Here is a 13,257-nt window from a genome sequence, read left to right on the forward strand (position 1 = left end):
TCTGTGCCAGCAACAAACAAATCCATGGCAGAAATACATAAATTCTTCAGATCAAACCCAGCCTCTTTGTCTTTTTTTCTACGAATGAAATGCACAGCATAAAGTATTACTTCATTATAGGCAATGTTATTATAAGAAATGTAAATAGTAGACCAAAGTTCTTTAAAGATTAAATAATTTTGATGTGTCAAGCATTGAAATTTAGAGATAAGGTAGCATTTTGTTAACAATGATCCAGATTTAGTCATTTAATGAAAAATGATTAACAAAACCACCTCTTAGACACTTCACCTTCCGAACCCTCTTCACATGTGGGTGGAGCTGACAGCTCACCTACCTCAGCTATTTCTGAGAGGAAGCAGTCGATATAGTCTCGTGGGTTGGATGGGTCGTGGGTTTCTCTGTGTTTGTCAATCTTAACTTGAACGTAGTTGATTATGTTTTGACTCAGAGTGAACATTTTTTGGTGAGGTCCAGGGAGCCTCTTCATCAGCCAGGGGGCGATATTGTAGAGCTACAAGGAGAAGTACAAGTGTGATTGTGTACTTATTGTGTAATTATTATTGTTGTAACATTTTACACTTAAGATAACATTTATATATACTATATAATAAAAATAGTTAAGGACAACAAAGGCACCTTATTTTTTTGTTTAAAAGGGGGTGGTGGAGCCATTACGATAAAGGGGGCTCTAGCACTGTGAAAGATGAAAGGTAGAGCAGATTGTGTGGTTTTGACCGTGGTCATGGTTTTTCATTTCAACCATACCAACGATAAGTTTCACATATTTTTGGTTGCCATGGATTGGCATATCCTGCCGGAGTTTGGGCTTGTTCCTTTTTTTTTTTTTCAGTAACCTTAAAGCACCCATCCATTACATCCAAGACAAAACATGTTAATATATGTTGTTTTAGGTGAGTATAGAATTTTCATAACAATAAAAGGTAACATAGTGATCTGTGATGTTATGTGTTAGCATGTAATACTCCACAGACGTAAAATAACCCCTTTTTAAACTGGAGAGTCACATGAAAAATGAATGAATGAAGATTGAAAACTGACCTGGGCCCACACACTGCCCTGTGCTTCCACAAGCTCTGTGAAATCAATCAAAATCCTCTGATGCTCCTTGTTGTTGTACTCCAAACGTTCCCCAAACACCAAACAGCAGATGATATTTGACGCAGCCTTGTTTAAAATTATGCGAGGGTTAAAAGGTTCACCTGTAACAAAGAAAGACAAATAAACATTAAACAAAGCAATGGCCATTTTAAGTTTACCTTGGAATAGGGTGAGAGTCAGAAAAAAATATTTCCTGTGTGTGTTTTCTCTGTATCATTACTTATAAAGGCCCAGAACTGAAAAGAGAAGATCCTTGAAGCTCTAAGAGTTTGATTGAGTGATTATTGTCCACAACATAGATTATTACAGACTGTTGTCATACTTTGATGAGCATTTACACAAGACAGTGGCAGAAAATGACTTCTTTTCTTTATCACTTAAGGAAAAACAACACAACAAAACACCAACTCTACGCATGACAGTCCATCTGTCCCACAATCAGGGAATAATTTATCCGTAATTTACCCTTTAAAAGACTATAAAACTGCATAATTGTACACATCTCCACTCACTCCAAGTGATGTATTGCACAACACAGTATACTGAAAGGTTTATTTATTTTCCAAATGAAATAAACTATATATATATATATATAACTAATTGTACCTTTCTGTTGCTCTAAAGCCTCTGCCAGATACTGGCACTCCTGTTGAATGGCAGGTTCCAGTGACTTTTTGCCCAGACCAAAGTTTCTGAGAGTGTGAAGAGCAAACCGCCTCTGCTGCTTCCATAAGTAGCCATTGGACAACACAAGACCTGCATGAATATGCAAAAACATTATAAAAGATGGTAATCAGATGGTAAGTAATCAGCGGTGGAAGGTAACAAAAAGTACAAAAGTGAAAGTACAAGTGTCTTTCCACTACAGTACATTTTTTTAACTGAACTGAAAAGTAAAAAGTACTTTTCTTTATGGTTTGAGACCTGCTGAAATAGACTTATTTTTAGCACATTTAATTTTAGCTTCAGTCCAAACTTTGAGCAGCCCAAATACACAAAAAACAGAAATCTATTGAATCACTTAAAATCAGCTAAAATCTTTAACAAAATCTCTACATTTCATCTTTTAATTGTTCTGAATCTCTGCTAAATACCTTTTACTCTTTAAGTACATTTTTAAGCAGGTACATTAAAACTTTTAGCCAAGTAGATTTTCTCATGTGATACTTTCACTTTAACTTGAACAAATGCCCCTGTATTTGTACTTTTACTTCAGTAATAATATTGAGTACTTCATGCACCACTGAAAGTAATACAATATGTAAACCTTAACCTTAAAACACACCTGAATTCCCAGTCAGGTCATCAAAAATAGGTACGGTGGGCCGGTCGATATAGTCCTCTCCTCTGACCGCCAGAGCCTCTTTCACCAGTTTGTATCCGTTTATGACAACCATGTTCCCCCCAAACAAGCGAATGCTGAAAATGTTCCCATACTTCTTTGCAAGCTGTGTAAGCAGAGGACACTGCATTTAGCATTGATTCCAAGTACCACAACTAACTCAGGAACAAAACAAAACAAAACAGAATTTACTCGAGACCATATCACACTAAGACAGGATTTTTTTTTTACAGTTTTGTATGGTCATTGGTCACCAATCAAAGCGTATTTTTGCTAATGCATCATTATTCAAATGTTGTCTATTACATAGGGTGACCATATTTCCGTATTTCCGTTAGTCCTGGTTTAGTCTTGGTTCAGTCCGTGGCGTAGGCAGCGCAAAAGTTTGATATAATCTCGGGTTAACGGGCAGGTGCGGTCCTGTACTGCGCGGGTGCGGTGTTGTACTGGGGGTCTCCAAAAATGGACCCGTGCGGGACTCTGCACTGTCGGCTCCATTATGGAATAAATGAATCTTCAGTTTGTTACATAAAGAAGGAAGAAAATAACACAAGGACGACAGCAGCAATAAGTTTTAAGAAGGAAGTAAAAAGGGTTGCACCTGTCCTGTCTGAGAAAAGTGTATAAAGTTTGTGCTGAGGGGTTTTACAGCCTTAACACAGATAGAATAATTGTAAAATATAAAGTTGACGACTTCGCGGATTTCACCTATCGCGGGTTATTTTTAGAACGTAACCCCCGCGATAAACGATGGAACACTGTACTCTCACCTCGCAACCTGTGCAAATGGACTCACACTTGTCCCGACCGGGACGGAAAACGGAGAATTTCTTGTACAAGTCATTGTTAATGCGCATTTGTGCTTCGGTATGTTGCAGACTGACCAACTGTTTGTGTTTGCTCGCTCCTTCTGAGTCACAGACGCTACGAGAGACGCTCAGTTGAATGAGCGGTACTGAAAACCCGGACATTTGCATCACTTTATAAAAAAAACAAAACAACGGATGCCCCGGACATGACGCAAAATACGGACATGTCCGGGGAAAAACGGACGTTTGGTTCTGGTGAAGATCAGGTTAAATAAGATGAGAACCCATGCATTGCTCATAACACTCCAAGAGAAACCACAGAAGAACTGGTACCAGAACAGAAGGTTCACTATTACACAGCTGTGCAGCTTCTCCGGAACTAAAGAAGCTGCGAAATGGCTTCATTCAAAAAACTTTTGCCTAACTGAGAGAATAGAATCCTTCATGGAGGAATTACACAGAGACGCTGCTGTGGAGATTATTTCTAAATTGTGAGGCCATAATCCCAGATGGGGGCAAGAGCCACATTTTCTTATTTACAATATTGTACTCTGCCATGAAATAAAAGGTAAAAGCACAAATATTGAACCTAATAAGGTGCAGTATGTTACTTTGGAGTGGTTGCCGCTTGCTGTTCGCCTATGTCATTAAATGTTTTATATCAGTGGAGACTAATTTAACAAATTACACGTCAGATTGTAGAAGAAACACACGTTATAAAACCTATTACGATGCTGCGTCACGTTTCAGGGTTAGAAAGTGTTTGGAGTCTGGGATGTGCCTATGCACCCTTTGGCTGTACCTGTGCGAAATCCAGGTGAATCGTTGAAAGTCTAATGCGAGCTATGTCGCCAATAAAAGGAATCGGCCATGGTCCAGGAGGATAGTCTTCAGGCCGCCAGTGTTTGACAATATCAGCAAAAAGGGCAAAAAGAAACAGAAATATCAAAATGCTCCTATAATCTAACCACTCCAGCCCGAGCACCTGGTACAATGCCTCCATCTCTGAGTGTCGTTTCAATTCTGTGGACGACTGCTTCCCAAACAGACCAAACACAGATTACACAGATGTATTTAACTGCACTCACCTACTCCCTCACGGCAGCAGGACTTTGACATCATCTTTTGTCCTGGAGAGAATAAAGGGAGTTTTCTTCAACCTGGAAAAAAAAAAAAATGCAAAGTCATCATAGGCAACTAAAACATTAACCTTTGCAGCTTATCTGTGGTCTGATTGTTTTAGTGTTGTGCCCTGTAGGAGGTAAGGTTAAAGAGATAGCTACTCCACTAATATAGAGGTTTCAGCCATAGACTGTGTGGTTGCAGCAGTAGGAGCTTAGTAATTAAGGTATGTACTAGTATGAGGTCTACTATAGTAATGATTTTATTTATTTGGTTTATTTAGCAGGGACAGTGTACATTAATCAACATTTCTGTAAATGTACTAGAACTAGCCAGAGAGGCTGCTTCTGCAGTTCCTGGACAGATAAAGTAAACATAATCAACCTAAAAACAACAAAAATAACAGAATTATGCAAAACAGAGCATAATTTTATTTCACCTTTGATAATTTCTCTAGATCAGGTATTCCTAGAACTGTTCTGTAAGACTGAATCTGTGTCCTTATTCAACCCCCACCACGCCTGCAGTGAATCAGGAAACAACCCTCAATCTCCCCTTATTTTCTCTCTCAACCAGAGGTCCCAAATGGTTAACAACACTAACAGTCTTATGTAACAATTCCGGTTATTGCCCCAGCCTCTGCTCATTTACTTTTGCAGAAGCAGAGGAGTGGAGAAAACATGATTGTCCAAACTCTTTTGAAGTGTTATGAATGTCTGGGGTTGGTGCATTTTGGTTTTTGTTGATTTAATTTTGGTACTCGATTGTACTTTAAATGAATAAACAAAGGTCACATCTTATTGTTTAGCTAAATATTTCTTGAATAGTAGAATAAACAAATCAGTTATAACATTATTGCAGCCATCAGTACAGAGGGGTTTGAATGCTAGTCGAGCAAACACAAGAAAAAAACATAAATAAATAAATAAATAAATTACTATACATAAAGTGTGTGTTAAGTTTTTAGTTGAATCAGCAATCACTTCGACCCTAAAAGTGCTCCCATCAATCTGCACATTCCCCCAGTGGCGTAAGAATTAATCAATATAACGTCAACAAAAAGACTTCTCAGTAATTTTGTTGATAACATGTACGTGTGCAAAGTACTGGGACGGGGGGTTGCAACTGGATTTTCCTATCCTCGGTCAGAAGGCACAGGAGACTTGATAGGTGACAATGAACTTTAATCCCATTTGAACAGTAACAGTAGCAGCAGGTGCATACATGTGTTGGTTTGTGTGTGTGTGTGGTTTTCTGTAACAAAAACAGCAAAAAGGAAACAATTAAAATCAAATATTATACAGATAAATACACAGGTAAATAATGTAACAGTAACAAGGCTTAAAAGTGACTGAACAGCGCCCTCCTTTGGTTGGGAAAATGTACTGCAAGGTTCAGTCTACAGTTTGGTGACGTCATGAATATTAATTAGCGGAAACGGATAAATTATATAACTGTGACGTTTGGACAAAGCAAAACTTAACACTAATTAGGAGATATTCAACATTCAACGTAGAAGTAAGACATGAAAGGTGAAAACGTTAATAATAGCTCGTACGCTAGCATAAAGATAAACACCAGGTATAAATTACTAACAGGATTATATTATGAAACAGAACTCAAAATATTGGCTACATTCAGGTGCCTAAACAAATAAACATAATAAGTATATACATACAAACAGAAATACACTGCATCACTTACTTATTATTAACGCACACGATACATGTCCAACACATTGCACTCGAAAACAGCCGCTTAACATAATACTGGGCAGGACCAGACCGAACATGCCCCGCAAAGTGGACCGAACCATTATAGTGGCCACTAGGGGGAACATGGGGCAGTCCCAATGGCAACTACCACAGGGGGTTTTATACAGCCGCCCCCTAATGTGTGAAGCACATTAGTTAAAACTAAAAGCCCATGTGACGACATCTAAGTACCATCTACACTCATTTCAGGTAGTGCAACAAGTTTGGCCACTGGGCGTCGGTAAGTATGGTCCCCAATGGTCACTTCCACTACTCGCACCTGTCCGTCCGGGCTGGGAAACACCTGTGTCCCTTGCCCACAGGCCAAAGTGCCCGCGGGAGTTGTGAGTCCACTACCATGACAGCTTGTCCCACCGTCAGTGCTGGAGTAGTCTGTTGCCATTTCTGGCGATGCTGTAGTGCAGGTAGGTAATGCCGAAGAAACTGAGTCCAGAAGTGGTCAGCTATTACCTGGCTGTGACGCCATTTCCGCCTCCCAAGTTGTTCTCTGGTGCCATACACAGCTTGAGGCAAGGAAGCATCCCGCCGCCCCATGAGCAGCATATTTGGGGTGACAGGATCAATGTCTGCAATGTCAGAGGACACATATCCCAGTGGTTTGGAGTTTAGTATTCCTTCAACCTCAATGAGGACAGTGTGCAGTAGATCCTCTGCTACACTCTGACCCCGGAGGACCACCTGAAGTGCATATTTAACTGAGCGGATCTCCCGCTCCCAGGCTCCCCCAAAATGTGGAGCATGTGGAGGGTTAAAATGAAACGTGATGCTCTGCTCGCCGAGCTTTTCCTGCAGCTGAGACTTCATTGCCTTAAATGCCTCTTGTAGCTCCCTGTCACCTCCTTTGAAGTTGGTGCCCTGATCACTCAATATTTCAAATGGCTTTCCTCTCCGTGCAATGAAGCGGCGCAGAGCCATGAGAAACGAGTCAGTATCCATACCATTAAGTAGGTCGAGGTGAACACAGCGGGTGGTGAGACATTTAAAAATAATACCCCAGCGCTTTTCTTGTCTCCTGCCTATCTTTATGGTAAAGGGGCCAAAACAGTCAATGCCAGTAGACCAGAATGGAGGCTGTTGTAGGCGCAGCCGACTGGCAGGGAGATCAGACATTTTAGGTGATACAGGATTGGCTGTCTACTTCTTACACTCTAAACAGTGATGTTGGTGTTTTCTAATGGCTTGCCTTCCCTTTAGAATCCAGTACACACGCCTTAATTCAGCAAAGACACGCTCAGGGCCAGGATGTAGAAGGCGAGAGTCATAGTCCTTAATGATGAGCTGAGTTGTGGGGTGGTCTGGTGATAGCACAATGGGATGCAGAGAGTCAATGTCTATGTTCTCTGCACGGCGGAGACGACCACCTACTCGAATAAGACCAAACTTGGAGTCATATTCTGGAGACAGGGTGTGGAGTCGGCTACTCTCGTGTGCACCTCCTTTTCAGCTATAAGGGCATTCATTTCTGCCGGAAAACTATCCAGCTGTGCCTGTCTTAGCAGCTGGATTTCAGTCTCTAGGCGCTGGGCTGCAGACATGGGAGGGGCAGCCGCCCCGTGAGAGGACAGGTAGGTGGCCTGTAACAGATCAGCCCAGGAATCATGGTCTGCAGACTTAAACTGTATTGGGTTAGTAGCAACATGAGCACAAAGCACAGAGTTCTTAAATTCACTATTGTCTACAGAGTCATTACTCATAACAGGCTGGGTTGGCCAGTGCTCAGGTGTTCGTCTCAGGAAGGAAGGTCCATCCCTCCACTGGCCTGGGGCAGACAGCTCCAATAGTGCTCTGCCCCGGGTAATGTCATCTGCTGGATTCAAAGCAGAGGGAACATATCTCCAGCTGGCAGTCTCAGTGAGCTCCTGTAGTTCAGCAATACGAGTGCCAACAAAAACTTTATATTGACATGACTCGGACTGAATCCAGTTGAGCACAGTGGTAGAGTCTGTCCACAGAGTAGTGTCACTGATGGGGAGAGTAAGCTCACTGGTGAGGAGTTTGGATAACTGTGCCCCTGCCAATGCTGCACATAACTCCAAATGGGGTACTGACAGTTGTTTTCTTGGCGCTACACGGGACCTGGCCATGGCAAAGGCGGTGTGCACTACGTGTCCAGCTGACTCAAATCTGAGATATGCCACTGCACCATAAGCACGCGCTCTGACGCGTCACAGAATACATGCAGCTGTACTGTTCCATCTTGTGTCTCTGGTGTGGTGTAAGACCTGGGCATGCTGATATTTGGGAGAAACTGTAGCTCACTCACCCACTCCTGCCATAGTTGAAACAGCTCACCCTGGATTGGCTCATCCCAGTGTCTCTCCTTCTGCCACAGTAGCTGTACGATGAGCTTGGCCCGTGTGGTGAAGGGGTTGATGAAGCCCAGTGGGTCGTATTGTGAGGCGAGGATGCTGTAGATGTTCCTCATTGTCGGCTCATGAGAAGGCACTGGGCGACATCTATAGCTGATGTGGTCAGACGAGCAGTGCCAGGCCAGTCCCAAAGTGGACTCCTGTAGGTCTGGTTTGTGAGCGGTTAGCCATAGCTCACAGGTAGGTGATCTTGCCTCAACTGGAAGATGGGCTATGGCCTCTGGATAGTTACTAGCCCACTGTCTGATCTCAAAGCCCCCTGTTGATAGCAGTTCTCTGATATTAACCAGTGGCCTTGCCTGTGATGGAGAGGGCAGGGACTGCAGGCAGTTATCAACATAGAATGAGTGCAGAACACAGTTCAGTACCTGCTTATTACCCTCCTTGTGGTCCTGCACATGGCGCTGGAGAGCATATGTAGCGCAACAGGGGCTACATGTGGTCCCAAACGGCAGCACACACACCATTCATAAATGTCTGGGGTGCGCTCCCTTTCCATGTCTCTCCAGATAAATCTCAAGAGAGGTGTGTCCTGGGCAAGGAGTCGTACCTGGTGAAACATCCCGCGTATATCCCCACTCACTGCAACAGGATACTCCCTAAATCTCAGAAGTACACCGATTAAAGAGGGACCGAGTGTTGGGCCTGGTAACAGCTGGTCATTCAGACAGTCCTGCTTGTAATGGAATGAACAGTTAAAAAACAATCCTGGGCTTATTGTTATGATGTACAATATGATGGGGAATAAACCAGGATTCATTTGTGCTGCTTGCCTCCACAGGACTGAGCTTCCTAGTATAACCAGCTTGTTCCAGCTTGTGGACCTCTGCATTGTATACACCAGCTAAGTCAGGGTCTTTAGCCAGGCGCTTTTCAGTGGACCGCAGAAGAGCCATAACAGACTCAGGGCCAGCTTGTAGTTTAGAAGCGTTCTTATGGCGGAGCAGAGGAGTTGCATAGCGGGCTATTCCATCTACTTGTACACGCTCAGTCCTGTTCTGCAGTAGCTCCAGTGCCTCTTTATCTTGCTTGGACCGAGTGGCCTCCTTCTCTGACCGATAAGGAAGAACATCTAACTGCCATAGCTTTTCCACATTATGCCTTAACACTTGAGATGGAGTTGGGAGCAGCGACGTGTGCAGGCATGAGACCTCAGCTGTTTGGTGAAAAAAGGTGGCAGGACCCTGTATAGCCCAGCCAAGTTTTGTGTTCACAGCGATAGGACTGCCCAGAGGACCAGCTTTAACAGGTGACAGTGGAGTAATAAGATGTGCATTATCTGAGCCTATAAGGAGCATGGGTTGCACATCTGTGAATGCTTTGAAGGGGACATCACCCAGGTGTGGATATTTCTGGCGCAGAGTGTCCATAGGGCAGGATTGTTTGGCCAGATTCAGCTCTTTGGCAGTAAAGGCTTTGCTGATGTGATGTTTAATTTGGGGGCATCTGGGCACACTTATGTCAAAGGTTATAGACGCTCCCTGTAACTCGGAGACTTCTTGTCTAATAGTCCTTAGTTTGAGGGATTCTACAGTCTTGTTTAACTGCAGGTAATGAACTGCTGCAGACAGAACAATAGTTCTTTCTGATCCATCGTCTAGAATGGCATGTGTAGAAAGAGATTTGCCCTCACTGTGGAGTGTAACTGGGACTACTTTGAGCATGACTCTGCCTGAGTGTGTAGCCTGATCTAGATACACCATGCTGGATGCTGTACTCACAGTCAGAACACTCCTGTTGGTGCTGGAGGAGGCCTCATGGAGGATTTGAAAGTGTTGCTCTCCACAGGTAATACAGGGCTTTTTTAGAGTGCAGCTGTCAGGCTGGTGTCCCCTACCACATCTCCAGCATCTTTTATTGTCGTTTATCCAGCTAACGATCTGAGGGGTAGTCAGCTTGGTGAAGTCAGGGCAGAAGCTCAAATAATGTTCTGTACTGCTGCAGAAGGGACAAAACGGCTTAAATTTCTCCCTTTTCTTGGCTTTAAGAACATCTTTTTTCTCTGTAGAAACAGAGGTGTTAATGACAGCAGGTGCAGGAGCTTTGTCATTGCCATAGTAGATGGATGAGGAGGGAGACCTTTGCTGCTTAGATTGTTTCTCTCTACGGTCTAAGCGAGGTTTATCTGCCACATAGCTATCAGTAGCTCGTCTTGAGATCTGAATGGCTTGTGATTTCCTCTCTAACCATCTGGCAAAATCAGGGATAGTGTACGTGTCAGCTGAGTCACTCTGCAGGATGCCCCTTGCTAGGCAATATTCAGCAAAACTGTCCTGATATGAAGCAGGGAGTTTACTCAGCAACCTGTCCACATGAGAGCCACACGCCATTTCACTCTTTGCAGCTCCCTCAAGGGAGTTTAACAGTCCCACCAAGCTACTGACTGATAGAGCAAAGTCCTCGAATCCTTGTGCATCTCCTGCTCTCACTGTAGGTGCTCTCAGAATACTGTTAATCTCACTTTGGACTAGTTGCCGTGGTTGGCCATAGCGTTGCTGTAGAGCCTGCATTGCTTTGGTGTATGGCATGGAGTCATGGACATACCTCTTTGCAATTTGAAATGCAGCTGGGAATTTAAGATGATCCAACAGTACTTGGAATTTATAGTCCTCAGAAAGATGTGGATGTGGGCCCAGTACTCCATCCAGTCCCTTCTTCAATAACAGAAAGTCGCTTTCCTTCCCTGTGGTGAAAGTGACTAATTTAGGCTTAGGAATACCATAGGAGGAGGATATAGCCATTTCCATCAGGTTAGGTCTTTGATCTGCTGGCAGGAAGGAAGATGTGCCTTGGGGAACAGCAGGCTGTAAGCTGACAGGAGGCTGCAGTGAGGGAGCAGGATTCTGGTACATGTACTGTGAGCTCACAGTAGGAGGAGGCACTTGTGGTGAGTGGGGCTGATTCACAGCAGGGCCTGATGTCCAGGGTAATGAGCCTGGAGCTGGCATGGGATAAGGGAAAGATACTGCAGGCTGGCTCTGCAGTGGTCTCGAGTAACTGTACTGTCCAGCACTGGGTTGTGTAGACCAGGTAGGATAGGAGGGGGGCCAGTTTAAGTCTCTTTGCGGCTGCTGCTGCCAGGGCGGATGTTGCTGGTCTGCGGCTGGCACTGCAGGCCAGGTTACCACTGATGCTGGTCTAGCTGTCGACTGCATGGAAGAGAGAACATAAACAGGCTGTTGAGCTGCAGCTCCCGCTCCACTGAAAGCAGGTGCTGTGTGATCGGAGGAGTGGGAGGCATAGCAACAGGCAGAACTGTGGGAGGACAGGCTCGCTGTACAGTTGTCTGCTCAGGACCAGGCGATAACGAAGAAAGAGGAGCAATGTTCTCCAGACTGCCCATCACAGATTCTTTGATAGAAAGGGCATCATCAGCAGTTAGTAGAGGCATACTGGAGCTCCGTGCTGGTGGGAGCAGCGGCACTTGTGATCCTACTCTGCCAAGATTTAGAGATGCTCGCAATGTACTCTGTAACTCCCTCACTTGGTCTTGCACTTGTGATACACACCGTTCCATCCTTCTCAATCTCTCCATCTCTGGTGTCCTCTCAACTCCGACTTCTGGATGTATTGGAGTGGACGTTAAATATGCTGGTACCATATTACTGCTCGAAATGTTCATATCAGCCTCTGAAACTAATGGATCAGGCTGATGGCCAGGATAAGTCAGAACAAAGTCCTCCAGATGTCCCGGAAGCCGATGGAGCCTCCTTGGACGGACAACTTGCTCGTCTTCTTCATGCTGCCTTGATGTCTCCATTAGGAAAAGCTGTCAACCCTCTTATCCGGCTCGAAGGACCACTTGTTGATAACATGTACGTGTGCAAAGTACTGGGACGGGGGGTTACAACTGGATTTTCCTATCCTCGGTCAGAAGGCACAGGAGACTTGATAGGTGACAATGAACTTTAATCCCATTTGAACAGTAACAGTAGCAGCAGGTGCATACATGTGTTGGTTTGTGTGTGTGTGTGTGGTTTTCTGTAACAAAAACAGCAAAAAGGAAACAATTAAAATCAAATATTATACAGATAAATACACAGGTAAATAATGTAACAGTAACAAGGCTTAAAAGTGACTGAACAGCGCCCTCCTTTGGTTGGGAAAATGTACTGCAAGGTTCAGTCTACAGTTTGGTGACGTCATGAATATTAATTAGCGGAAACGGATAAATTATATAACTGTGACGTTTGGACAAAGCAAAACTTAACACTAATTAGGAGATATTCAACATTCAACGTAGAAGTAAGACATGAAAGGTGAAAACGTTAATAATAGCTCGTACGCTAGCATAAAGATAAACACCAGGTATAAATTACTAACAGGATTATATTATGAAACAGAACTCAAAATATTGGCTACATTCAGGTGCCTAAACAAATAAACATAATAAGTATATACATACAAACAGAAATACACTGCATCACTTACTTATTATTAACGCACACGATACATGTCCAACACATTGCACTCGAAAACAGCCGCTTAACATAATACTGGGCAGGACCAGACCGAACATGCCCCGCAAAGTGGACCGAACCATTATAGTGGCCACTAGGGGGAACATGGGGCAGTCCCAATGGCAACTACCACAGGGGGTTTTATACAAATTTACAAATTAATTTCACTGAGAGTAAAATTACTCTCAATCCCATTAAACAAAAGGGAGCAAGATCACTCTCTCCCAACGCCATGACTATCAACACAAACCTTCAACT

General features: G+C 43.6%; 1 protein-coding gene across 1 annotated transcript in view; it reads right to left on the reverse strand.

Moving 5' to 3' along the window:
• The window catches only part of LOC129412048 (cytochrome P450 2J2-like), a 6,725-nt gene extending 2,409 nt beyond the window's left edge, over positions 1 to 4,316 (reverse strand). Inside the window, exons 1-6 of the mRNA XM_055164803.1 lie at positions 4,076 to 4,316; positions 2,408 to 2,570; positions 1,729 to 1,878; positions 1,063 to 1,223; positions 276 to 514; positions 15 to 78 (exon numbers count right to left, since the gene is read on the reverse strand). Of these exons, the coding sequence (XP_055020778.1) occupies positions 15 to 78; positions 276 to 514; positions 1,063 to 1,223; positions 1,729 to 1,878; positions 2,408 to 2,570; positions 4,076 to 4,276 (978 nt within the window). The 5' untranslated portion in view covers positions 4,277 to 4,316. The remainder of the gene's footprint in view (positions 1 to 14; positions 79 to 275; positions 515 to 1,062; positions 1,224 to 1,728; positions 1,879 to 2,407; positions 2,571 to 4,075) is intronic.
• Positions 4,317 to 13,257: the final 8,941 nt, after the last annotated feature.

The sequence above is a fragment of the Boleophthalmus pectinirostris genome, unplaced genomic scaffold (genome assembly GCF_026225935.1).
Source record: "Boleophthalmus pectinirostris isolate CB_2022bp ecotype Guang Dong unplaced genomic scaffold, ASM2622593v1 HiC_scaffold_7, whole genome shotgun sequence".
Classification (NCBI taxonomy): domain Eukaryota; kingdom Metazoa; phylum Chordata; class Actinopteri; order Gobiiformes; family Gobiidae; genus Boleophthalmus; species Boleophthalmus pectinirostris.